Below are 27,842 nucleotides of genomic sequence, written 5' to 3' on the forward strand. Positions count from 1 at the left end.
GATGAACTCAGACTATTTTCACAACCCATGGGTAAATCTCTCAAAATGAATAGCAAAGTATTAGATACTTGCTTCGATAATTATCTGATTATTCAAAATGTACTTACAATAAGCCCAGCATAGTCTGTAGTTTCAATAAGAGTGTCATGTAGCCACACAAAGTCTTCATGTTGCCTTGTAACAGAAAACTCTGGGCTCTGAAACGTGGGCAGTGTGGTCTGTCAAGAAAAAACAAAGTGACAGTTAACTACCATTTTCTGAAAAAGTGGTTTGGGTTTCATGCAGTGCACAATGGGAAAAATGCACAATAAATCATCTGGTTTTTAAGAGATCTAATAAAGAACAAAGTGGCAACACACGACCTCCCTACCACCAGCAAAGTCAGAGCTAAGATTCAATGTGTTCTTCAAGGAATTCTAGTCACACAGCTCCACCTTTCAGGTCAACTCAGACAGATACACGCACACTGCCTCCTGAGGAACAGGTATGCTAATCATGCACCAGGGCAGCAGAGAAACCCACGAGGGAGAGGACCTCAGGGACACACATGTGCTGGGGAGGCACCCGCCAAGGGCTCTCGCTCAAATGTCCTGCCTCACACTGTGCCTACGCCACTTTATCTAGACCTGTACCTCAGACCCTCACCTGTAAGATGGCCATCAGAAAAAATCATAATGGAAATCACGTCCAGAAAATCAGGTCCATGTAACCCCTTTAAAACAGTGCCTGGCGTAAGACAAGCACGGAGTACACTTAACTAGCATGGAAGGAGAAAGGCTAAAAATGTTCCTGAAAGGGCTCTGAGAAGTTAAACTTTCTGTAGTTTTCAGACTGGCATAGTGCTTTTGTCAAATGAGAAACCTGGAGAAGAATTAACACAACATGGTAAATCATTTACACTTGAAAATAAAATTTTTAAAATTTGGAGAAAAAGTCTTGAATCATAATAGGTTGGGTGATGGCCAAGAACTGAGCAAAGATGGGAAAAGCAAGCATTTGCCATGCATGCAAATTAGAAACAAAGGTGGAGCTGTGCAGGACTGGTGTGCTTCCCAGGCGGAGCACAAGCCACACTCACACCAGCAGAGTGGGCCCCAGGCTCCCCCACAGTGCACAGGGCTGTAACAGGAGCCGGTATCTGATGGAGAGGGAGGAGGGGCCTAACCCAGGAGCGCTACCTTCAGCAGCACTTCGGCTCACACCCACTGCAGCACAGATGTGACCTGGCGCTGCTTTCACTGCTGAGGTCATTCTGTCACTTACCTTGGTGTGCACTGTAAATTTGACTTTATCTCTCTCACTGAGTGCGTCAGGTATGTCAATCTGAAGCGAGGGGTCAACATTCAGGTCCACTGACACAGATCTCAGCTGAAATACATTTTTTAGCTATTAGTCTCAAGTCCACTTTAGTCCTAAAAAAGCATCCATCCAAAAATGGGGAGCTAGTAATAACTTGTAGCAATCTATCCATGACCATTTAGAACAAAGTCAGTTGAGGTATCTATTTGCAACTGTGGGGACAACTGCTCTTAAGTGCATGGGTGGGTCCAGTGAATTCCTATAATCTGAAAACAGCAACTATATGATTCTGATATCATGTACATTACATACTTTGTGTGAAAAATACATTTAACCAGATACTTAAAGAACTGTACTAAGAAGGCTTAAAATAGATAAAAATGAAGTTGTGAACTTCCTACATACATGCCCAAATTACAAAAACATTCAAGAGGTGTTAAAAGTTAGAGGCTGGGATAACAGAGACAGAAGGTACAAAGAACAGTTATGTGGTGTGAGGTCTTGGATGGAGAGAAAAATCCACTCCAGCGTGGACCTATGTATATTCAAGGACTGTCTCAAGGATACAAGAGATCTAGAACAGGAGATGAACTGTAAAAACCAACAAAGACATAAACTATCAGAATTCCACTGTGATTACATATAAATAAAGCAGAAGGGTGAGCACTACTATGGAAACAAAAATACCTGATTTTTGAGAGCTGGAAATTCAGGAGGAAAATAATACTCAACTCCAATTTTGCCAGTTTAAAAAGAATTCTTTAAAGAAGTGTATTTTTGGGGGGAAAGTGGCTAAATGGTTTCCCTTAAAAAAAAAATTCCTACTGAATCTAAAATATGGTAAAGTCTTTCATTCTTATGACAGATAGGCTAACAGTGGATCTGAAGGCCTGTCAGATGAGAAATTGCATGGATTAAGCATCTCATCCCTCCCCAGGCCCACAACTGTAAGCTAGAGCTGAAGGGAGGCTGCCAGGACACTCTGGGTTACTGAACACAGGAAGATGGAGTGCCAAGTGGAGACTGGACCTAAGAACTAAGATGAGGGAACAGGGAATCCCAAGTATTTCCCTCTGAATTCTTTTCTTCAAAATAAAACCACCAAAGACAGAAAAATTGGTTCCATCAGGTATAAAAAGATTAAATATATTTTCTAAAAATGTATGGGATTACTTCTTACTTCTTTGTAGTATCTCAGGAAGAGTCAATACGTCCCATTTTCCTTCAGCACTGTAACTAAGAAAAAATTTTGATTGCAATAGCCAGAGTTAGCCTTATAACAACAGCCTTCCTAGCTAGAAGAACTAAGCCTCATGTTCTTGCCACCAGAATTGATTTTAACATCAGGTATTTGTGAGACCACAACATACTTAACAGTTCCTGCCATGTCAACTTAAACATGTATTTCAAATAAATTCTTGATGACACCTATGAAATATTTGCTTGTTTGGCTTAATTTTCACATGTCTATTTATGAAATCTCTGCAAACAAAGATAAAGCTTCAAGGTCAGGGATACTTCATTTCATCAGAGCTGCGACTCTGGCTCTTGACACATTTCTGATAAAGCCTCCCTCCTGATAATTCATGACTGGGCAAATACAGTATTCAGAAAGACCTCAGAACACATACACACCTCACAACAGTCTGACTGCAGAGAGTACTGGCCACCCGCCTGATCTTATGTTTCTATGTATCAGAATTGGTACATGAATAAAGCTGGTCTGGTTAATGGTGGAAAGAAATGGCAGACCCGGGGCCAGGACTAAGGAGCATTTTCCTGAGCTCAGCAACAAGGGCCACGTTTCCTGAGACTCTGCTGCCTTGAGGTCACAAATCCTGGCTTCCTCTCAATTTCTGAACATGCTGACAATTCTGTCTAAGTGCCAAACCCCATAAGCCAGCAAGCACCACCGGCACTGCCTCTGGAATTAGGGCTGGAGCACCCAGGCGGATGTACATGGGCTCATCACAGCAGGAATCAAAGCTGCAATGGGCTTCAAAGGTGAACGCTGAGGTCGGCCCTGTTCCCATACCTCCAACCTCACAGGTAACCCCAGACTTTTCAGTTTTCCTATCTTCCTTTCTGGTCAGCAAAGCTATTTCATTTTTTACTGTGAGATAGTGTGATAAGGACACAAAATTAACAGAGTCCATTCAAGGTTGGAAAGACTGCACCTTAAGAAGACATCAAGCACCCAGCTTCTTCTCCAGCTGTCATCACCACAAAACAGAGTCCGAACAATCTCACCCCTCAACATGATATAACACCCTTCTCCCACAGACAAAACAATCAACAATTAAAAAAAAACTCACAACAGATAACATGAAAGTCTGCGTTTGGGCCTTAAAGAATTGTCTGAAAAGTTAGGTGCAAAACTCTGAGTATGCAAACCCTCACCAACTCAAAAACCACCCCTATTCACAAGTCAAAGGAACTTCCTTGTACTGTAGCTCTCCAGACAAGGAAGAGATAAATCACAAAGGAGTAAAAAGTTGTGAAATGTTTCAAGCTTCTAAGTCAGCACTGTATCCTCACTCCGGAAGTATCCATGTGATTAAAAGCTCAGCACTCCTTCTGATCCGTCAACAGAGTCCACACCCCATAGTCCTATGCCACAGTACCTGCTAAATACATAAACCAACAGGGTGGAGAGTACAGGAGCAGGTGGCACGCCTCCACACAAAGCCCCTACTCACCACCTGTCCCCTAGTTTCAGCAAGCATCCCCAGGCTGCCTCAGCCCCTGGACACTGTGAAAGGAGACTTCAGAACCAAGTCTAACCTTAAGCATGTTAATTTTGGTTTTCATCCCCTTAGGCCACTTGTGAGAACCAAATTTAAAACTTATTTACTCTATGTGGAAGGCAAGTTTAAAAAAAGACTTTCTTTTGCAGATTTCTACAGAAACCACTGCATCACATACCAAGTTTTAGGTGGAATTTCAGTCCCCAAAATACTTATCACATTAACCCTGATAGTAAGGACTACAGTGATCTTTGTGAGAAAAACAGGGAGTAAACAAGCATTTCATTTGGAGAACAAAATTGTAACTGTTTTAAGAAATCTGGGGGGCCTCCCTAATGGTCCAGTGGTTACCAGTTGGTGCTTCCACTATGGGGTATGCAGATTTGCTCCCTGGTCAGGGAATGAAGATCTCACGTGCCTCGTGACCCCCCAGAAAGGGAATCTAAATGCTTGATAAGAGAACTTGAAAAGGAGAAAAAACTAAAACCAAACCCCCGTGCACTCCCCTCATCTGTTCATCAGAGCTGGGGCACCTGACACTGGCCAAAGGATGGTCTGCAGAGTTCTGAGCTGATACACAGGGTCCGGATCTCGCACTTGACTCACTTTGGTACAAGGCCAAGTTAACACCATCTACAAAAACCCCCTCTTCAAAAGGTGAAGAGGTTCAAAGATGGCAAAGAGTACCTCTGCGGCTGGACAACACACAAAGCTCGATTCAGAAATTCAGAACCTTAGGTGGAAGATAAAGTATAATAAACGTTACCACTGGCTACAGACTCCAGTTTACACTACTGCCATAGGGCCAAATGACAAAAAAAAAGTGAACAAGAAACCATCTCCACGGTGACTCTCATCTGCCAGAATGAGGTCTAGCTGAACATTACTTAAATCTAACCAGTTTTGTATACATGCAAGAAACTGAATATGCCAGCCCCGGAATTTCCAGCTTAACGTGAACGTTACACGGAAATTGCCACAGGCAGAGGAAAGCCTGTCTTTCACATTGAAGTGCCTCTCCCTTCTCCAGTCCCAGAGCAGAAAGCACCCGGCAAGCACGGGCTACACCAGGTTCTTCCCATCAAACTGACGCTCTCTGAAGGATGTTCCTTTGCTATACCTTCACCTGACTGCCTAACATACGGAAGACCCCTACTGGGGACAGGACCAAAACAACAGATAACCCATTGTAAGCAACATGGAGCCATTATTTCAGCTGGAAAGTGAGGGATGCCATGCCCAGTCCAATTCGCTTTAGTAAGGAAATAAATCCAAAAACGCTCTGCTGCAGAAAATCCAAATTACTGGATTTGCAGCAATTTCTGAAAGCAGATTCACATGATGCATACTTATGAAACATACATTGCTCTGTTACTGTTTCAGCTCACAGGAAGGAAGTGTTCTGTAAGAAATTCCAGTATCACATCTATCTTTCTCTGAATTTCTCTTTATGGTTCAAGTTCTCCTGCCCTGAAGCTAACTGAAACCTGTCTGTGTTCTATGCCAGCTTACCCCTGGAGAACCAGTACATGAAAAACTGAACTATGAGCAACACAAGAGCTCTGCCCTTCCAGGTAGCACTGTATCTGTGGTTTATTTCCTCCCTCCACTACTGTCTCTCCCCTCCCTGTAATTCCAACCCTGCCAATATCGTACCTCAGTCTTCAAGGAACACAGAACCAAAGACTTCCAGAAGATCTGTCTACTCACAAACATAACAGCTACGGAAAGTCCCTAATTAAAAACTAGGTAAAGAGCTGCAGCAAGTGATCAGATTTCCACCACTCATCTTGGTGAGATGAGCCCACAGGGACCCATCCCTGCTGACACCAGCCATTCTTACCGGTAGTCCACCAACACACAAGCCGTCCACAGTAGAACACAGCAGACTGCAGGGCATTTGGCAACCACGTAACCCAGAGTTCCCAGAACAGGAACCCAGGCTTGGAAGAAGGTCAGTGCAGCGCACTCAGCGAATGGATAAACTGAATCATCATTTCACAAGGCTGCAAGCCCATGAGCTAGTCAGATGCCAAGATGGAACCAAAGAGATTAAGATGAATCCATTGGCTAAGATGAAATTCATTGAGAAATCCATCTAATTACAAGATACCTGGATTATTTTCAAGAGTTCACACGGTGAAAGGCTGAACTACAAGATCTATAAACATCTCCTAGCACAGAAATTCTATTGAGAATCAACATACCACTGCTACAGAGGATGTAGCTGCCACACACGTGCGTATGCGCACACACAGACTAGTTTCTTCCTTTCACAGCTGCTGCCGCTAAGCAGCTTCAGTTGTGTCCAACTCTGTGCGACCCCACAGACAGCAGCCCACCAGGCTCCCCCATCCCTGGGATTCTCTAGGCAAGAACACTGGAGTGGGTTCCATTTCCTCCTCCAATGCATGAAAGTGAAAAGTGAAAGTGAAGTCGCTCAGTCGTGTCCGACCCTCAGTGACCCCATGAACTGTAGCCTACCAGGCTCCTCTGTCCATGGGATTTTCCAGGCAAGAGTACTTGAGTGGCTAAAACTCTTCATCTACTGCTTCCCTGATAGCTCAACTGGTAAAGTATCCGCCTGCAATGCAGGAGAGCCCGGTTCGATTCCTGAGTTGGGAAGATCCACTGCAGAAGGGACAGACTACCTACTCCACTATTCTTGGGCTTCCCTGGTGGCTCAGCTGGTAAAGAATGTGACTGCAATGTGGGAGACCTGGGTTGGATCCCTGGGTTGGGAAGATCCCCTGGAGAAGGGAAAGGCAGAATACTGCAGTATTCTGGCTTGGAGAACAACATGGACTGTACACTCCATGGGGTCACAAAGAGTCTGACACAACTGAATGACCTTCACCTACTATTTGATCTCATGAAGTCTCCCTACCAAAAGTTCCCACTGTATCAAGTCCACAACTCTTTACAAAGCAGTCTTACTTTGTGTTCAACCCAAGATCAAAGAGAAAAATTTGAGAAAAAAAATTTACCTTTACTACCAACAAAGATTACTCAGCAACATGGACAGAGCTGCCTGAGCTTAGGATTGTGTCATCTGAGTTTGAGACACAAAAAAGGCAACAGAGAGAAGAGAAGGCTGCCTGTTCCTGGTGGAATTCTTGTGTTTAGGTAAAGGTACCACACTTCCCAGATCTTTCAGATGTTAAGTATTTTAACCTCATTTTATCACTCACCAGCTACCCGGCACCCCCCAGCACAACATGCGAGCTTTTTATGTCCTGCTCTTGAGGATAAGGCTGGCAACACTTGCATTTGTGCCCCACAGGCACTATAACTAGACCCAAGGGCTTGTGGAGCTACCCCTCGGAAACAAGTAAACCATAAACTCTTCTGACAGAAAACACGTACCACAGGTTAACATAAGCAACTATTGAGAAAACTACAGTTTTCTCTCCAGACCATGTATCAGTCTGAACAACTTACACCAAATGTGTAAAAAGGAAGAGGGGAAGTCAAGCCAAGGACCCAATGTCTGTACTGAAGGTCAGTTGCTCTTGCACCTTCACTCTTACCTATGTATTTACGTTTTGCCTTTGGGGTACGAGACAGTTGAGAAATTTCACTTTCCCCTTTTAGAGGGGGGGAAATTTCTTCTTAAGAGTTACTCCGTGGGGACTTCCCTGATGGTCCAGTGACTGAGACTGCGCTACCCAGTGCGGGGAGGGGGCAGGTTCGATCTCTGGTCAGGGAGCTGGGCAGCTAAAATACATAATCTTTTTTTTTTTTTTTTAAGGAGTAACTCAATGGCTAATCAGAAAATATACAGGTGTTGGGGGTGAAGTATCCTTTCAGGGTGGGGGTTGAAGGAGCAAGTTTCTCACAGTAATGTAAAGATACTTCTCAATTTAGACCCACAGAAAACAAATCTGCTATTCATGCAAGACAAGATGTCCCACCATCCCTTCTCTCTATAAACCTGGGTTCACTGAAAGGTTGTTTCCGTAAATACTACCTAACTTCACTGCATGTGCCTGTCACCACTGGTCAATGGTACTATATCCTAATTTCCTCAAGCAATCAGGACAACAGAGAGCAACATATTTAAAAAGCAGGCTTTTAAACCATGTTCTACCCTGCAGCACAGTCTCAGTCAACTTCAATTCTACCCCACACCACTTTGGCATCAGAGCCTCAGGTTTCCACTGTCCAAAGTGGCCGGTGAACTCCAACACGGTGTTACAAAGCGCAGCAGCCTTTGTAACCCTCCGCTACCCAGAACCCTTCACCATCTTTTGATCAGGTTCCTCAACACTGGGTGAAGGCTAATTCTATTAATGTCAAAGACAGTCAACAATGCTTATGTTTTATGCTATTTCTTTAGAATTTATCAAACATCTGAAAAAAAATAGAAACAAATTGGCACATTAAAGATTAGCCTCTAACATAAGCTGACCTTCCCCACCATACCATCTTAGAAAGTCTAAACTGGTGATTCTCAACCAAGACATTTGACAATATCTGCATTTATTTTTGACGGCCACTAAGGAAGCCCAAAATGTCTGTCAGTAGTGCTCAGATTAAGAAACCCTGGTTCAAGCTAAAGTTCTACATTATTAGATCTTAGTCTCTTACTAGGTCTCAAACCAAAGTAGCACTTAGATCTCAGAATCCAAAAAATTCTCGTATAATCTCCCTGGGCCATTTCTTCCCACAGCACATCAAGTGGGCAGATCGTGATCTGTCACGGTAGCATTCACAAAGGGAGATCTTAAGACACTCTGTGCAAGCTGCTGATCCAGAACTAAGGCGTGGGCAACTCTGAGAAGTCATACTTCTCGAATTTAAAGTCATGCCATAAACACAGTCGGAGAAGGCAATGGCACTCCACTCCAGTACTCTTGCCTGGAAAATCCCATGGACGGAGGGGCCTGGTAGGCTGCAGTCCATGGGGTCGCTAAGACTCGGACACGACTGAGCAACTTCACTTTCACTTTTCACTTTCATGCATTAGAGAAGGAAATGGCAACCCACTCCAGTGTTCTTGCCTGGAGAATCCCAGGGATGGGGGAGTCTGGTGGGCTGCTGTCTATGGGGTCGCAGAGTCGGACACGACTGAAGCGACTTGGCAGCATAAACACAGTGGAAAATTCCAGCCCACAAGAATCAGTTACTCTGGACTTTGCAGTATTGGTGAAAATTCAGGTTGTCCCTGTAATATAAGTTATAGGACACCCCATCTAGGCCGGTAGAGTGGTGTCCCTACAGACAACTTCCACACGTGTCAACTGCCTGCAAACCAGAGCAGTAGCAGGTGAAACACTGATGACTGGCTCTGAAAAGGAAAACACCATCCAAAGCCTAGGTAACCAACTAGTGACAAGTTAAGGGGAAAGTAACAAGGCCAGGCTGCGGTGGGGAGCAGGCTTACAAAGCTTCTGTGTACACTGGCACATTGACTTCAGCTCACTAACGAGAGTCAAAAAATACCCCAGGAGACAATCAGGACCCACACTCCATTTGCCACAGGTTGGCGAGACTCACAGGATCACAACAGACACACACCGAGTCTGTAGGTGGGAATATAAGTGTGATGTTTAAAGGACCTTGAGGTGAACAGGAGACCTGGAGAACATGCAAATGACTGGAGGCCTGAATAAATATCTTAGGGGAACAAGGTTCTGCATAACCCAATTTCCCCCCCTAACCATTAAAAACTACAGATACCTTAGGATGTTGATCCAGCCAGTGTTTGTTGGGCGGGGGGACGGCGCCTCAGTACTGCACTAATTTATCTTGGAGATGAACCTAATGGTATCAAAGTTTTAGTTAACTGTTTCAGGGGCTAGACTTGGCAAAACCTTACTTTTCTAAACTTAAAAACATAACACAATCTTTCCCATCAGTACAGAATTAGTTAAAAACTAAATTAATCATGCAACTGCTTTCTGGGCAAGGGGACAAATCTACACCATCAGCTCAAATGGAAACCACTAAATGGAAGCACCAGGCTACTGGATACAGGCCAATTCTCGTTTTGTGAGCCAAAAGTTCTGTAGACAGATTAAAAATCCTCGAGATCAACTATGCTCCCTGACTTATTTGTGGGGCCAACCTTGAAAAACCCCTATCCTCATGGAAATCCCTAAGCAGACAATCGGAAAATTTGAACTTCTAATATTTTCAGCAAAAAAGCAAAACTTTTCAGTTAACTAACAAAGCTATATTACAGCAATATAACTGCCCAAGATCTGTCCGCCTGTTATTTCACTCTTGTCCCATTTGGAACTCCCTTTTTTGGTGAACATTAAAAACCATTTTAATGTTGGGTTTCTTAAAAACCTCAGAGCTCAGTTGGTAAAGAATCTGCCTGCAATACGGGAGACCTGGGTTCGATCCCTGGGTTGGGAAGAGCCCCTGGAGAATTCCATGAACTATACAGTCCATGGGGTCGAAGAGTCGAACAAGCATGAACTTTCACTTCAAAAACCATCTTAATCCACATCACAGGACCAATATCAGAGATGAGAAAGAAAAACGAAGCTGTGTTAAGAGTAACATTTAAATTTCCTATCTCCTTACTTCTGCAATTAAAAAAAAATCGGGGCAATAATTCTATATAGTCCTTTCCTGCAGTCACTAAAACCAGAAAGAAGTAGCCTTCACAATTCTGTCCTGCTGGAGGGTCAGAGGGTGGTGAAGGTACTTAAAACCAAGCAGGGCTATACAATACTAACAAACAGAAAGGTCCACTTTAGTTTTAAACAGCAGTGTAAAACTAATTATGGGTCGCAAAAGGAGATGCAAGATGGGGGATATCAAAATTTCTATTCGGTCATCTAAACTTCTAGAGAAAACTACCTTTGGAGTCTCAAGTTCCCACTTCCGGCTTTAGGGAGGGAAAACTTTCTTTCAGCTTTCAAAGAAATAAAAACACCCCCAACGAAAACGCTCTCCTTACACCTTCAGTAACTAACCCAGCAGCCGTACAACCGCCACTTACTAGATGAAAAGGTCTGTCCAAAGACCTGTGGACCAAAAAACGTGCTTTGGTTTCTAAAGCGATGCCTTCCAGACTAAATCTGAGAGCACCTCGAGTTCCTAGATTACCATTTTTCAATTTTTTTTTAGAAACTTTTTTGTTGACGGTTCTGCACAAACCGCTGTGGCTCACACCAACCCCTGTATTCTCCAAAGTAACTTGTCAAGACAGGACCAATAAAAGCGGAGACCTAATTCGATCTTTACGGTGACACGCATTTATTGCCCTGGTTACCTCCAGATTCGAGTGGCAGGGAAGGATAATTTAACATCCACACACGTCTAAAGGGCGAAAAGTTCAGCTATTTGAGAACCTCATAAAATGACACAAGTACCGCAGCGGCGCACTGAGCGCTTTAGTGAAGTTGCAGGGAACACGGGTCCAACTTCGGCCTGGGCGGAATTTCCCCAAAATTTCTGGAGGGGGTGGGGGCGGTTCGGAGCTTCGTTGCACCGCGCAAAGTGGTTCTCACGTGCACCGCCGGGCTCCCCGGGGGAGAGCTGTGTACCGCATAGGCACAGCGTGCGCCCTCTGCCCGGGTCCCGGGAGCGCCCCGGACCACGCGGAGGGAGGGCGGCGGGGTCCCCTGGGGGCCCGCGAAAGGAGCGTGGGGCCCAGAGGCCCGGTGGGGCCTCCCGGCCCGGAGCCCGAGAGCGACCAGGGCCTCACCTTACTGCGGTCCTCCTCCTGCTGCTGCAACACCTCGGGAACCGCGGCCATGGCGACGCGGATCTCGAGCGGGGCCGCCTGGCTGTGCGAGGAGAGAAGAGGCTGGGCCGCCGCCACCGCCAGGGCGCCTCTCAGGGGAAGGGGCGGCCGCGGCCCCGCCTCCGCCAGCCTCCCTGCCCGACGGCGGCGGGAGGCCTCGAGATTCCGCCACCGTCCCAGCAGCCCCGGGAAAGGCGAGCGGCGCCCCCACGTGCTCCCCCAGGGCGGCCTCCCCCGTCCCCGCTGCCGTCCATCTTGGAGCCGGGCAAAGAAGCGACGCGGGGGCCTACCCTCGCTCCGGGCCACCCGGAAGCCGCCAACCGCAGGGCCGCCCTGGGGACGCGGAAACCCAGAGACTCTAGCAGCGAGGCACGTCTCAAGAAAGGGTGCGCGCGCCTGTGCCGGGGGAATTTATTACTCAGCCAGAGCCCAAGATGGCGACGAGCTCTGACGTCACGAGATCTCGCGAGAGAGAAATGGCGCGATTTGGAGGCGCCCGGGCTCCCGCCGGAGGGAGGGTTTCCCCACAGAATGCTGGAAAATGCACGGAGCTGGGGGGCGACCAGGGATAGGGGCGGGGCATGAACGCCGCAGTGCTTGCTGGGGCCGCCGTGCCTGGGCGGGGCGTAGCCTGAGGGCAAAGCGCGGGACGGACGAAAGAACCGGTCCGCGGAGACGTTCGCGCGCTGAAGCTAGCGGAGGGGCACCGGCTTCTGAGGTACCTCCCTGCCGGCTGTTCCCTACCGTGATTCTCGCGCGAGGAGTCGCCGCCGGCCTGGTCCTGTGGGGCTCCGCCGAAGCGCGTACATGGCGGCGGGGCCCTACTGACCGCCCCTGGCGATTCAGACCGGTCGGGAGCGCGAGTGCCCAGTCTTGAATGGATCCTAGCGGCGCCCACTGTAGGGGGTGTGAGGGGTTAGATGAGAGCTCTCCCTCCATGCTGCTTTTCAGAAAGTCTGGTTTTCAATCTTATGGTTACCTGGGGAGAAGGGGGGAGGAATAAATGGCAGATTTGGGAGTGACATATTGTTGCTCTTGTTCAGTCGTGCCCGACTCTTTGCGACCCATGGACTGCAGCAGCCGGTGGACTGCAGCACGCCAGACTTCTGTCCTCCACCGTCTTCTGGCGTTTGATCAAATCCATGCCCATCAAGTTGGTGACGTGAGCTTCCCTGGTGGCTCAGACGGTGAAGATAGTGATGCTCTCTCACCGTCTTATCTTCTCTTGCCCCCTTCTTCCTTTGCCTTCAATCTGTCCCAGCATCAGGGTCTTATTGGAAAGACCCAATCTTTCCTTATTGGAAAGACCGCTCTTCACATCAGGTGGCCAAACTATTGGAACTTCAGCAGCAGCCCTTCCAGTGACTATTCAAGGTTGATTTCCTTTAGGATTGACTGGGTTTGATCTCTTGGCTGTCCAAGGGACTCTCAAGAGTCTTCTTCAGCACCACAATTTGAAAGGGTTGTGACACATACCCCACTACTTCTGAAGAAGGAAATGGTAACCCACTCCAGTATTCTTGCCTAGAGAGTCCATGGAGTAGCAAAGAGTCGGACACCACAGCACATATGCAAACAAGGACCTGCTGTAAAGCACAGAAAACTCTACTCGATACTCTGCAGTGGCCCATATGGGATAAGAATCTTAAAAGAGAGGGGATATATGTGTATGTATAACTGACTCACTTTGCTCTACACCTGAAACTAATAAAACACTGTAAATCAGCTATACTCCAATAAAAAAAATTTTTTTTCCCCCAGAAATCTGATGTTTAGGCATTAGTGGTTAAACTGCGAAGTGTGACCACCAGGCCTCTCTAGCGTCCTGTCCTGTGTTTCTTTGTATCACACAGAGTTCCCTTCATAGGCGGCAGTTGGCACCATAGTGAGTGTTAGGGACACGTTGTCCCAAGCTGTCTGCTATTTCACATTTAACAAATGCTGGTCCTTCAAAAGTAGTTTTGTACAAATGGTACCAATTCCAAGCTCACCTGCAGTACAAGACAAGAAATTGACTGATAAGCTGTTGGGAGAAGGAATAGCAACTTTATCTGGAAAGCCAGCAGACCCAGAGGATGGTGGACTAGTGCCCCAAAGAGCCATTTTTCCAGAGTTAGAATTTAGACTCCTTTTATCCTAAAAGAGGAGTGGCATGTCACTGGTTGTTGCACACTTCTTGGTGCAGGAATCCTTTGTTCTTGTAGCTGCCCAGGGAGGTCTGGTCACAATGCTCCTAAAAACCTCAAACAAGACAATTATTTTCTGTTCTGTAACTTTTTATGCTTGGAAATGTGTTAATACCTTTAAAGATCAGAACTCTGAGAATGGGCCCTCCTGTATATTCCAGGCTATAGGCATAACATTCTCCTACAAAAGGTGCAAAGCCCACATTAAGCCCCGGCAGGGAACTAAGGTTAGAATTAATAGATCCGATATGGAGTCATTTGTTCTCTGTTTAAAACATGTTGAAAAACTTATTGAATGCAATTTTAAAGAGCAATATCATACCGTTGCAGCTTTCACTTTGATAGTTCAAACATTTAACACATCTAACACCACTTTTTCTTTGATAGGAAAGCAAAAATTAAAAAGGCCTTCAACGTTACAAGTATACCAGAGGGAAGTGAAAAAAAGTCTAAAGATGGAGGTATTTCAGACCATCTGCAGACAGCTTCAGAGTTCAAAGAGGTTTTTTGTAGAAGCAGCCCCCCGTGTTGTTTTCTCCACTTCCTCTTATTTGTGTGGCCGGAAAAAAAGAGTGAACCCTTATGAACAAGTGGACCAGGAAAAATACTCTGATTTGGTCAGGTCTGTCTTGTCGTTCAGAGGCCATGCTCGGACTCCACAGTCTCTGTTCGAGGAAGATGCTTTACTCTACGGACCGGTGAGTAAGAGTAAGGCCCCAAAGCAAGAAGAAGAAGCAGGAGTTCCACAAAACTGGTTTCCTCTGTTCAATCCAGAGAAAAGCATAAAACCAGACCCAGCAAGGGATCCTCCAGTTCCTCTGAAAATCCCTTTGCAAAGGAATGCGATACCAAGCGTGACCCGAGTCCTGCAGCAGACCATGACGTCAGAACAGACTTTCTACCTGGAGAAGTGGAGGCAGCGCATGATTCTGGAACTAGGAGAGGATGGCTTTGCCGAATATACTTCAAGTAATCTTCTCAATCCTGATTCTTAACAGTTATTATGTTTCCCAGAGTAGAAGGCACCCCTATAGCTAAGGAGGAGCTGCTTTCAGATGATAGTATTAACAGCGTTTTTTTATAACTCACTTCATTATCATGACAACCCTATGAAGCACAGATACCATTATCCCCATTTTACAGATAAAGCAGAGATAAATACTTTGACTAAAAGATGTATAAAATTCATTTGTTTTATAAGCTATAGACTTTATTAGAATTTCCTGTTTTATTTTTTTTTTAATGGAATAGTCGATCATCACATAATGGAGTTCTAGTTGTTGCTAGGCTTTCTGTTCAGAATCTAGTAAATGCCCCTTTGGTCTGCTTATCAGCAGTGACTGACTCATAAATTTAAAGACGCAATAAGTCAGAATGTGTGATCTGTATTTAGATCTTAGTAAACTGAGGTAGATGTTCAGAGCCTGCAACTCCTGTCCTAACTCACTAACTTGAACAACCAAGGAGAATAGCTTTTGTAAAACAGATTCCACCCAAAAGCAAGATGAAAGAAGAGAACGTTAGTACAGGTGAATTCGTTGCTCCCCAGCAGGATCACCGTTGTTAAAGCTAAGTTTGCACTGAGCATCCTTTAGTCCGCACTTCCCAGAGTGCAGGACATGCACCCATACTGGTCCAGAAGCACTTTAATTTTTAATACAGGAGTAATACTTATTTTGAGGCATCTTAGAACAAAGATATGTGTATGCATAACACATTAAACTTGTGGTCATATGTGTTTTAAAGGAAAAATGTTAAGTATTTAGGTGGCGTTTGGATATGGCGAAAATGGTCAAGTGCTATATAAATTCCTCAGCTGCCTCAGCCAAGGACTGCATGCTGGGGCTGACTACCTTCTTAACGTGGTTAATTAGTAACAACAACCAAATTTCTCAGCCTGTTAAACAAGCAGCATTTTTAAAAAATATTTTAATGGCATTTTAAGTTTTTTATCTGAAACACTAGAATTTAAAATGGACATTGTTTCCTATGGAAAGTTTTGTTTTGTTTTATTCTCTTTAAACCAGAAACAGCTTGTGGGAATCTAAGAAATCTGCTGGGATGTTTCGTACCTAGGTCTGTAGCTCTTGGCACAAAGGAAGGAAGTACTTTGCTGGCTCTTTGATAAAGGAGACAAGTTGTTTGGTTTGAGCCACCCCGATATCCCAGGCAGAAAGAAAACTGGTTGACTCCATGAAGTCAACTTTATAGATCTAGATTACTATGATATGATTTCTCCATCAATTTAGGATCAACCTTAAACAGGCAGAATTAATTTTTTTTTTTAATAATGGGGCAGTCACATACAGATTCATGTCATGGCCCAAAATAAAGAAGAAAGAAAAAGAGCAGGAAGGGACGTCCCTGGCAGTCTAGTGGCTCCACTGCAGCAGCGCTAGTTCATCCCTGGTCAGGGAACTAAGATGCCACATGCTGTACAGTGTGACCAAAAAAAGACCCAGAACATAGGGCCATTTTCCCAAGCACCAATTTACCTTTTGAAGATTGCAGAGGATAAGAAAGTCTGACTTTGATTTATACTTGTGTTGATCCTAGTGGGAAAGCTGGGGTTTATTTTTTCCGTTTTTTTTGTTTTGTTTTGTTTTGCTACATTGAATATTTGTTAATTCTAAAATACCCATGCTTGTCAGTTAGAATATAGGAGATTCATGATTTTTTTGTTGTTAATATAAGACTTGAAAACACTGCACTTTTATTCCTTCAATTTATTCAAGGAACACTCCAACTTAATTGCTATCTGCAATAATGCTTAAATCTTTTAAAATTTATTTTCACAAGTTGAATCATGTTTAATGTTCTTAGCTTTACCATCCTAAGGGATCCTGTAACCCAGATCCTCATGTTTGTTGCCTTGCACCTTACATGTGAAGAGCTCGCCAGGGGTGAAGACTGCACTGGAGAGTGGGTTGTCTCTTAGCTTGGCTCTTGATAAAGCCGTTTTTCTCCTTCCTGTTTTTAACATGTTTGTGTTCTGCTTCATTAAAGCTAATCTGTAGATGAAAACTACACTTCTTTTCCCTGGGTTTTAATTCCATAAGTCTTAAACATGTGTAGGCCTTTTATGTAATGATAAGTCCAATTAAGCCAGGTAAATTTGGAGTGGAATAACTTAGGTCCTCAGTTGAATTTCACTTCACTTTCTAAGTTGTGTCCCCAGAGCAATTCCATTTTTTGCCAGTAATAGAACTGACCTTTCAAAATCTTTGTAAAAACAACTTGGCAAAGGTACTATGGTTCGACATTGCCTCATTAGCTGAGATGACTCCCCATTTTCTGTGGGTGTGTCTCCAAGCACGTCTGTTTCCTCCTCTGTTTCTGTGTGTCACGCTACCTGATGGCCCCTGAGTTTTCTTCTTGCTCTACTGGGTGATGGGCTGGAGTGAGCATGGACTCTGAGGCCAGGCCCATGCAGCTTTTTGCTTTGGGAAGTTTAATAGCCACTGCCTGGGCCTCATTAAAATGGGGGTGAAGAGCCTTACCTTGCCAGGTTGCTGTGTTTGAAAGTTAAGTTTGAAAGTGCCAAACTTAGTGCTTAGCGTAGCAACACCCTTAATCAAGAGTCTTTCCTCCCTTAATCAAGAGTCAAGTGAATATATATCTCGCACTTGTTGAATATGTTTGTGTCCTCTTTTCTTAACTTAAAAGTGTATGAGGAAAAAAAAACGAGGACAGAGCCACTATCTCAGGCTGCTCTCGTCCTAAAAGCAAGCGCAGGTGCAGAATGTCATGTTTTCCTCCCCTCCCCCAAGCCCCACAACGTTAATCCCTGCATGCCTTGATTTTCATGCCTTTCCTGTCACTAAGCCTATTGGTAAAGGACGCTTCCACCAGTGTTCATAAGTCAGATTTGGTTGTAAAAAGAACCATAAACAAGTGCAGTTCTCTAAATGTCTAACAACTGTCACAGCTGGTTAACTTACTGGTTACCTACATTAAATGAATTCTAAAATTCACAGTGCTTTGTGAATTCACTAGGTATGGTCCTGCAGCCCCCAAATCTTCAATTCTAGCTTTGGCCTAATTCTACTAGAAATGCTTCATTTTAATCCATTGTATTATCTAAGCTCTTCTAGTCCCTTTTGTTCTCAAAGTGCGTTCTTAGGTTTCACAGGAGGCCGAAATACGGTTTCTTAGAGGTTATCACTTAAAGGAAATTCATGTGATTTTTAATTTCACTCTTCAGAGTCTTATAGAGTATTTGTTCTTTAGTACTAGCTTTGTTTGGGGTATTTTTTGTTGTCCCTTTCTTCTGATTTTCTTTTCAGACATGTTTTTACAAGGGAAGCAGTTTCATGAAGCCTTGGAAAGCATACTTTCACCCCAGGGGAACTTAAAAGAAAGAGATGAAAGTCTCCTTGAATCTGGCTACATCCAAAGTGTGCAGCATGTTTTGAAAGACATCAGTGGAGTGCGGGCCCTGGAAAGTGCGGTTAAACATGAGACCTTACAGTATGTGGGTCTGCTGGACTGTGTGGCTGATTATCAGTAAGTATATTTGATTTTTCACGTCAAGTGTGGAGGTGAGTTAATTCTGGGTGGACGCATGGTTCCCATCCAGCACTAGTTTTTCCTCTCAACTCCTGCTTCAAGGTAGAGCCTGTGCTAAGTCACATCAGGTGAGAGCCACATCATCCTTGTCAATCTAAGTGCCCAAGTCAGGGTGTTTGGCAGAGGAAAGATGTAACTGTCCAGTATGGCTAGGATGGCCTGTTTTCCAGCATGTCCGCCCGCCCCCCACCCTCAGGCAAGGTACCAGCCATAAGATCCAATCTGATTCCTGCATTGTTTTTCCTGTTTCTCTAAAAATGACACCTTGGTCTATTGGCCCTGAAAATCAACTTTCTTCAAGGCTTCCATGCAGTGTTTGACATGCATAGGAACACTGAGCTCACTAAAACTTCCTGTGATCTTTAAATTGCTGCTGTTACTGTTTTCCCCACTTACTCCAGATTTCAAGGGTAGATATAATCTGCAGATATCCATATTCCCCAAAAAAGCATGTGAGCAATAAAGACGGTGGGGGCAAAATCTGTTAGTGTAACCTTTGGAACTCTGGTTAAAAGATACTGGGCTCTGGAGACATGCTGCCTGAGTTTGGTTTCTGGGTTTTCTTCTTAACTTTGGGCTACTTACTTAGCTTCTCTGTACCTCCATTTGTTCATCTGTAAAATAGGACAAATAATAGTACCTACCTCACAGGTTTGTTACAGAGGTTAAATGAGACATTCCTGGTACAGTACTTAAAATGTATACTATCTGTTCAGAAAGTGTTAGCCTTGTTATTTTGACCCTCTTCTGTATTTTTAACTGCTGTTTAGTATGAATGAACTGTATCCACTTCCATATTGGGAGCTCTCAGGTTATTTCTAGAGTTTCACAGTTACAAACTGTAGCAGTAACCAGGTCTCCTTGTGTTCTGTCTGGACAGTTTTTTTCAGCAGGTGCACAGGTTCATTGGTTTGTTTTGGTGAGCAACCTATGAGATATGAGTAAATCCAGTCGATCTGAAGTAGGCCTGGGCACGAATAGTTCTTAAATTCTCCAGGCACTTGTCACTTGCACCCGGGATATCAAACCATTGCTCTGTGGTACAGACCTGAAAGGGAAATTGCGGGGTCACAGGGAACGGGTGTTTTAACACTGTGTCTCATCATTCCAGTCTGCGTTTCAAAATAAATTAGGCTAAGCACCTTTTCATTTGTTAAAGAGCTATTTGTGGACTGTCCTACTGCAATTTTAATTTGGGTTTATACTATTAAGATTTTTTTTCCATAATATTAAGTTCTATAAGTTATAGTACATTTCTGGAAACTGGTACATGGCAGAAGTCGATACTGTAGGATATTTTGATTTTATCGAGAGAACTGGGAATGGCGGCCCCCTGGGGATGCTAGGGCCTCTCTTCGTTTGCAGAGATTGTCAAGCTTTACAGAATGGAAAACAGTTCCAAAGATGATGTGTTACCTCTACATCTGCACCATCCAGTAGGGCAGCAGTGGGCCCTATGGGCCACTAAGCACTTGACTGGGGCTGGTCCAAACCGACGTGCGCTGTAAATACACAAACTAGATTTCAGGGAGTTTGCACAAAAAACAATGTAAAATATCTCACTAACAACTTTTTAATGTTAATTATATACTGAAATGATCATATTTTGGATATATTGGGTTAAATAAAATGTTAAGATTTTACCTGTTTCTTTTTGGATGTAACTACTGGAAAATTTTAAATGGTGTGTATAGCTCACATTTTCTTTCTTTTAGATAGCGCTCCTCTAGCCTGGTTTTATAAATACCTTGCATAGGTTCTAACTCCAGGGCTATGTTAACAGGAGGATCTCCCTCTGAACAGCTGGTTTTGAACCTGAAGTCAAGGCAGAGCAGTAAGAGTGCTTGAGGGTCACTGGTTCTCAACCCATCCGCCTTGCAGTCCTTTTGACACGTGCGGTTGGCAAGTGTAAAACCCTACCAGGATAGGGGAGAGGAAGGAATGTACTAGTTATTTTACTAAAAAAAATGTGGCAGGACTTTTTCTTTTCCCTAAGATCCCTAATAGAAAGTAATATATCCCTGCCCTGTGTGTAAACTTCTAGGACAGGAACCAGGTCTTCTCATTTGAATTTCTACATATTACTGGTACCTTTTAAGTGTTGATGGACTTGAGCTCCAGGTTTGCTTTCTGAGGCGCCATGATGCTTGGTCCCTTACAATGGGGACTTTGCTGCTGGTCTGTTGTGGTTCATTCTGATAGACATTTGAAGCAAAATCAACTAAGATAATAGCAGATGTAGTTTCAATTCCCTTGTCAACTATTAAACTGTGGAGGTCCAAAGAGAAGCCTAGAAAGTTTAGAGGCTTTCTCTGGGGAGACTTTCCCAGTCCTGGCCCTGGGCCCTCACTGCAGCCCTGTGGTCAACCCCTTCACACCTCGTCACTGACCTGAATGAGGGGCTCAATACCTCTTCAGTTCCAAGGAAAGCTCAAGAGGGCTGTCTGCTTGGAACTGGGGGCAATGGAAGCCATAGTCATTGCGTGACAAGCAGCAAACTATAGTAAGAACAGGGTTAACCTAACAGAGTCTCAGTTTGAGCTGTCACCTTCAAGGGCAGTTTGAGCTGTCACCTTCAAGGGCTTCCTTTGGTTTCTCTCTAGGGGCAAGCTTTGTGTGATTGATTGGAAGACATCAGAGAAGCCAAAGCCTTTCATCCGAAACACATTTGACAACCCACTACAAGTCGTGGCGTATGTCGGTGCCGTGAACCATGACGCCAACTACAGCTTTCAGGTCAGGATGCAGAGCCTGGCTTGCTTCAGGCTTTGCCCATGCCAGGCCATAGCGCCTTCAAGTTCTGTCCTGTGTGTATCTGACCTCTTCCTCTGTTCTGTCCTTCTGCACTTCACAGAGCACTTTCCCCACTTCCTGGGCTTTTTGTTGTTAATAGTTCTTCAATGATCACAGTGGGTTCTTTATGTTCATCTTTCTGTTCTTGTGTATCATCAGCCCATCTTAGAAACTGAGGCGGGAGCTCTCACTGCTGATTGTTTTGTTCTGGGCTTGCCCTGGAGTGAGAAGGGAGCGAGCCTCAGTCCTGGTGCCGCTGCAAACTCTGGAATCGCCCTGCTCTTTCCTAGGTTCAGTGTGGCTTGATCGTGGTGGCCTACAAAAACGGGTCCCCTGCCCACCCACATTTCATGGACGCCGAGCTCTGCTCCCAGTACTGGGCAAAGTGGCTTCTTCGACTGGAAGAATATACAAAGAAGGAAAAGAACCAGAATATCCAGAAACTAGATTAGGGGCAGGAAGCCTCATGGGAACAGGAAGCGCTTGTTCACAGTCGGGAAGTTGGGTCGCTGTTTGCTGTGATCTGAGATCAGGTGCCATAGGGTCTGAGAGCTGCATCAACACAGGCGCAACCAGTAACTTGGTGGAATTACTGCAACCAAAAAGGTGAAGCCAGAAAAGTTAAATTCAAAGAATCGGACTCGTGCCCATAAAAGACCAGCTCCGCTACCTCTGGCTGGCATTTCCCTGGATAAGGGGCAGGCAGCACTGGACTGGCACAGTGTTGGTGACTCTCAGACCTTCTGTGTCCAGGGCAGGACGTTCAGTCTTCACACTGAGACATTCAGGGCGGTGAGGTTTAGTGTGCCAAGTGCTTCCCTGGGGCACACCGCGGGGATGGGGCCACACACCCCCGGGGTGTGTATGCAGTGAGAATTCCTATCAGCTAACTGCTTCTGCCAGTGGAGGTTCCTAAATCATGCCTTAGGTTTTGGGGTTCCCTGTATTTCATACGAGGAAGAAAGGATCCATTTACCATTTTTAAAGAATAAACGTGATCTCTTAGCCTCCAGTAAACATTGCTCTCTGGAAAGATGGTGCACACTCCCCATATCGTTGCATTGCCCCTTGGCCTTCCTCCAGGTAATTCTTAGAAGCGGCTGGGCCCTCTCTGACAACCGTACTTCTGGGTATTTTGGTAGCTATCTTCTGGTTTGAGTCAAGGAACTGTGTACATGGACAAAATTGTTTATGGAATTTTCCAGCTACAGGGAATAATAATGACATGTTTTGGTTTTTTTTTTTCCCCCTGTAATCAGTGATAAAATTGATTAGTAGTCACTGGGTTTGGGAAACCTAAATAAACACCCACTACCACCCTGAGGGATGGCTCCCTGTTTCATAGAGTAGGTTAGCACTTAAGTTACAGTTGCTATCTTAAAATAGTAGGTGCTACAGTCATTTTTTGCTTTCATTAGCCATTAATTATAAGAAATAAAAGATGAAGTAAAGGCTTTTGGTTTTGCTTTTTATTTAAATGTGTGCATTTACAGGGTGATTTCACAAACCTGGAATTGTTTAGATTTTGTTTGTAAATTCAGAATCTTAACCCATCTTAATCTTGACCCGGTAGCTTTGGGGTGTGTTACACGCATATGCACACACGGTCACCTCACAGGGAAAGTGAGCTTTGAGTGGGGCGGAGGATTGAGGGAGACTTTGTGATGACTCCCCACACCTCTCATGCTTTTCAAACAGCCTAGTGAGTGAGTGAGTGAAACTCGCTCAGTCGTGTCCAACTCTGCGACCCCATGGACTATAGAATCCATGGAATTCTCCAGGCCAGAATACTGGAGTGGATAGCCTTTCCCTTCACCAGGGGATCTTCCCAACGCAGGGATCAAACCCAGGTCTCCCACATTGCAGACAGATTCTTTACCAGCTGAGCCACAAAGGAAGCCTCTTAAGCAGCCTGTATTCCTGTAATTTCTGAAGTCAGGAATCATGTGAGACTATTTGGAGTGTCCCAGATGGTGTGGCCCCAGCCCCACCAAGCACCACCTTGGAGTTCAGAAGCCCAGACCCAGCAAGTTCTCTCTGGTGAAGATAGTCACACCCTTGACCTGTCATTCTGCACCCTGAGCTAGTTCAGTTCAGTCCCAAGCTAGTTCAGTTCAATCACTCAGCCATGTCTGAATCTTTGTGACCCCATGGACTGTAGCACGCCAGGCCTCCCTGTCCATCACCAACTCCCAGAGTTTACTCAAACTCATGTCCATTGGGACATGATGCCATCCAACCATGTCATCCTCTCTTGTCCCCTTCTCCCGCCTTCAATCTTTCCCAGCATCAGGGTCTTTTCCACTAAATCAGCTCTTCACCTCAGGTGGCCCAAGTACTGGAGTTTCAGTTTCAGCATCAGTCCTTCCAATGAATATTCAGGACTGATTTCCTTTTGGATGGACTGGTTTGATCTCCTTGCTATCTAAGGGACCCTCAAGAGTCTTCTCCAACACCACAGTTCAAAAGCATCAGTTCTGTAGCGCTCAGCTTTCTTTATGGTCCAACTCTCACATCCATACATGACTACTGGAAAAACCATAGATTTGACTATATGGAACTTTGTTGGTAAAGTAATGTCTCTGCTTTTTAATACGCTGTCTAGGTTGACCGTAGCTTTTCTTCCAGGGAGCAAGTGTCTTAATTTCATGGCTGCAGTCACTGTTTGGAGTGATTTTGGAGCCCAAGAAAATAAAAGTCTGTCACCGTTTCCATTGTTTCCCCATCTATTTGCCATGAAGTGATGGAACCAGATGCCATGGTCTTAGTGTTTTGAATGTTGAGTTTTAAGCCAGCTTTTTTACTCTTCTCTTTCATCAGGAGGCTCTTTAGTTCCTCTTTGCTTTCTGCCATAAGAGTGGTGTCATCTGCATATCTGGGGTTACTGATACTCCCCCTGCAATCCTGATTCCAGCTTGTGCTACATCCAGTCCAGCATTTCACATGATGTACTCTGCATATAAGTTAAATAAGCAGGGTGATAACATACAGCCTTGACGTATTCCTTTCTCAATTTGGAACCAGTTCGTTGTTCCATGTCCGGTTCTACCTGTTGCTTCTCGATCTGCATACAGATTTCTCAGGAGGCAGGTAAGGTGGTTTGGTAGCCCCATCTCTTGAAGAATTCTCCACAGTTTGTTGAGATCCATACAGTCAAAGGCTTTAGCATAGTCAATGAAGCAGAAGTAGATGTTTTTCTGGAGCTCTCTTGCTTTTTCTATGATCCAGTGGATGTTGGCAATTTGCTCCCAAGCTAAGGCGGTGCCAATTGTGCCATGAAGGACCCTCAATCTGCCCAGGAAGCCCTGCTGGGAGCGAGGACAATTACAGCCTCCCTGCAGCCCCCACCCCTCAGCCTCCCCAGTGATGGATGCTCAGCCCTGGGGGTGCAGGGGGGTCAAGCGAAAAGCAGTTTCACTGCTGAGGCTCAGAAGAGCACATCTAAAGGAGCCACAGCTTTTCAAGAGTCGCCGTGGCTGTTACCGGTGTCTGGATTCCTCCTGCTCCCGTATGTGATGCGGTGTATTAACCTCCAGTGAAGTGAAACAGGACTTGCAGCAAGGAGAGAGTCTAATTGAGGATAATTCAAACATTTTGAAAAGGAGGTACAGATGCCTCTCCTGAGACTTCCTCACAAAAGTGCGGAACAGCCAAACTGCCCTGAGCTTTGAGAGCATCCGGTAGATGCAAAGCTATCTGCTCAAAAACTATTCCCCTTTTTCATCTGCAATCTTACACTTTTTTTTTTTTTTTGGCGTGTGGCTTGTGGAATCTTAGTTCCCTGACCAGGGATTGAACCCGAGCCCCGGCACTGAAAGTGCAGAATCCTAACCACTGGACTGCTGGGAAACTCCCTACACCTTATTATTATTAATGCATTTAGCAGCTAGCAAAAGCTCCATGGTGGCACTGAAAGCCAAATTTCAATTTTTTCCCCCTCAGACTTGGATTCTTGCTCAGAGCCATTAGCCCCCATTAATCTGGGACCATTAACCTCTATAAACCTCTTCCAGTTCTAGGAAAGCTTGTCAACAAAATCCAACATAACGATTTTCGTAAGCATTCACCCTAGTGAATACAGGAAGCAAGTTAGTCCTAAGTCATTGTGTTTCTAGGTAACCCATTTGCATGGAGAATCCCACGGACAGAGGAGCCTGGCGGGCTATACTCCATGGGGTCACAAAGAGTCGGACACGACTGAGAGCACATAAAGTCATTCTTACTTAATTTGCCTACAGGCTTTAGAAGGAGTTGGAGGGGATAATTTGTTTTAATCACTGATCTTTCCACCTGAGCAATTATACATTTGATTATAACCTACCCTACCCTCCTCCTACACACAAAAACCAAAGCAAGGTAGGTTGGACCTTTTATGTTTAAAGAAACACCTTAGTCGTTTGGAGTTGGTGCCTAGGGAGAAACACTGTCTTAAACCAATCAGTTACTAAGTAAAAGACAGAAGTGACTCTCCTGGGTTCCCACCACCTCCTTCCTTTCCTTCCAGGTTAACAAGATGTCCTGGCTGGCATCTAACCGCTCAACTTGAAAACTATTTACACTAAAGAGAATTTCTAGGGAGACCACCTTATGTGAGCAAAGGCTTCCCTGGTGCCTTGACAATCACAGCTGTCAGGTTTAAGAAATGCATTTGTGAAGATCAATCATAAAACGCTATTCGGAGTTAGAGTGGGATTTGAGATTTTCCTTTTTGCTCAAGAGGTTTAGGGAGGGAGATGGGGAGATGGAGAGAAAAAAATAATAGGCATTACACATAAAAGCTCTTCTCCCTAATCCTGTTTCCCTCTCCCTTGAGGTGTGTGTGTGCCTGTTAAGTCACTTTAGTTGTGTCTGACTCTTTGCAACCCCATGGACTGTAGCCTACCAGGCTCCTCTGTCCAAGGGACTCTTCAGGCAAGAATATCGGAATGGGTAGTCATTCCCTTCTCCAGGGGATCTTCCTGACCCAGGGATAGAACTCGGGTCTCTGGCATTGCAGGTAGATTCTTTAACCATCTGAGCCACCAGGGAAGCCTCCCTTGAAATAAACACCACTATAAATTTGGTGCATTCTCTTTCTAGCATGTCCTTTTACAGTCTTTAAACTTAACACCTGTGCTGGTCTCCATGCATAACAGACAGTTCTGCTTTCTGTGTTGGTTTCTACCTCTGTCTCAACACGAGTCTCAAGACCATCCAGGTTGATGCCCCTAAATCCAGCGCAGGGCCCCCAGCCACTCTGCATGTCCCCTCCTACTTGACAGTCTCACCCGTGAGCTGTTAGACTGTTCTTTCCCACCAACAGCGCTGCAGTGAGCACACCCACGTGTGCCTGTTCACAGGACACGCAAGGCACATGCAGTGCAGTGGAAGCAGATGTGGATCTTGGCCCTGCCACTTACCAGCTCTGTGACCTTGGGCAAGTTACCTGACCTCTCTGTGGCTGACTTCCTCATTTGTAAGTTGACGGGAAATGAGAGCATTTCTTTGAGCTGTGCAGATTAAATGTGGCTGCGTACCTGGCACACGACAGGAACCAGTACCTGTTGGCCATCCTCATCTTCATCAAAATGAGGCCTGCCGTGTCCACCAGGTCCCCATCGTGCCCGGCGTGAGCGTCACTGCCCAGTCCCCCCACCACTGTGACTTCACCTCCTGCTTCCACCATGCTAAGTCTTTTCAGTCGTATCCAACTCATGGCGACCCCATGGACTGTAGCCCTCCAGGCTCCTCTGTCCATGGGATTCTCCAGGCAAGAATACTGGAGTGGGTTGCCATTTCCTGCTCCAGGGATCTGCCCAACCCAAGGATCAAACCCTCGGCTCTTAATGTCTCCTGCATTGGCAGGCAGATTCTTTACCACTAGCGCCACCTGTGAAGCCCTTCCCGCTCCCACCAGTGCTGCTGAAATATCCTGCTTTCCTGCATCTTCACTATTAAGAGCGTGTAACATGCCAACATGATGGGGTGAAATTGTTTACTTTATAGCTTCAAAAGCATTATTGCTTGAATTGTTGTTTGTGTCGCTAAGTCGTGTCCGACTGCAACCCCAATAAATGTAGCCCTCCAGCTCCTCTAAAATCTGTGTTAAAACAGGCCTGCCACCTAGTGGTGGGAGAAGATGGCCTGCAGTTAGGGCAAGAAGCCCACTTACGGGTGGACCCATGTGTACCTCATTGGGCATTTCAGTCATTCACACACATCTGAACTGAAGCAAACCACATGAGAGTTCTCTTCTCTTCTTCCCATTTGAGGCAGCTTGTGATTCCTCATTTTTTCTGATACGACAGCGTGGAGACCTGGCTGCCCAGTTGTGGGCAGCCTCTTCCAGCCAATGACTGGGTCCCTGGCTCACAAGAGCAGTGGGGTAGATAGGAACAAAGCTGTTTACAGAACGCCGGTTTCTGAGGCTCCAGCCGGGGAGGCTTTCCCTGAGCAAACATCGTCCCATGCGGGGAGGTTCAGGAGCAGGTAGTCATCAGGGCTGTGCTGAAAAACTGCCTCCTGGGGCTGATCTGAGCCCAACATCCTTCTAAACCAAGGCCT

The 27,842-nt window shown here is 45.3% G+C and overlaps 2 protein-coding genes and 1 non-coding gene across 6 annotated transcripts in view; 1 reads left to right on the top strand and 2 right to left on the bottom strand.

Moving 5' to 3' along the window:
- SNX5 (sorting nexin 5) overlaps positions 1-12,167 on the bottom strand; it is a 25,058-nt gene extending 12,891 nt beyond the window's left edge. The window contains exons 1-4 of one of the 4 annotated variants that reach the window (XM_070801029.1): positions 12,042-12,167; positions 11,713-11,794; positions 1,264-1,368; positions 108-218 (exon numbers count right to left, since the gene is read on the bottom strand). In XM_070801029.1, coding sequence (XP_070657130.1) covers positions 108-218; positions 1,264-1,368; positions 11,713-11,763 — 267 coding nt within the window. In that variant the 5' untranslated portion in view covers positions 11,764-11,794; positions 12,042-12,167. The other 3 variants (XM_019973218.2, XM_070801028.1, XM_070801030.1) reach the window with 3 other exon arrangements.
- On the bottom strand, positions 5,813-6,048 carry LOC139186673 (small nucleolar RNA SNORD17). Its single transcript, XR_011570348.1, has one exon. It is a non-coding gene; the product is annotated as a small nucleolar RNA SNORD17 (small nucleolar RNA).
- Positions 11,762-22,750, top strand: MGME1 (mitochondrial genome maintenance exonuclease 1). The gene is made up of 5 exons (XM_070800657.1): positions 11,762-12,137; positions 14,325-14,906; positions 18,224-18,443; positions 21,110-21,242; positions 21,590-22,750. The coding sequence occupies exons 1-5, from the start codon at positions 11,762-11,764 to the stop codon at positions 21,749-21,751; spliced, it is 1,473 nt and encodes a 490-aa protein (XP_070656758.1). The 3' UTR covers positions 21,752-22,750.
- Positions 22,751-27,842: the final 5,092 nt, after the last annotated feature.

The sequence above is a fragment of the Bos indicus genome, chromosome 13, assembly GCF_029378745.1.
Source record: "Bos indicus isolate NIAB-ARS_2022 breed Sahiwal x Tharparkar chromosome 13, NIAB-ARS_B.indTharparkar_mat_pri_1.0, whole genome shotgun sequence".
Taxonomy (NCBI): Eukaryota; Metazoa; Chordata; class Mammalia; order Artiodactyla; family Bovidae; genus Bos; species Bos indicus.

Excerpts from the sequence above, each read along its gene's own strand:
- MGME1 (XM_070800657.1), top strand. The coding sequence starts at position 11,762 with ATGGCGACGCGGATCTCGAGCGGGGCCGCCTGGCTGTGCGAGGAGAGA. Across the intron at positions 14,907-18,223 it reads CTTTGCCGAATATACTTCAA|ACATGTTTTTACAAGGGAAG; the intron begins GTAATCTTCTCA and ends TTTTCTTTTCAG. Across the intron at positions 18,444-21,109 it reads GACTGTGTGGCTGATTATCA|GGGCAAGCTTTGTGTGATTG; the intron begins GTAAGTATATTT and ends GTTTCTCTCTAG.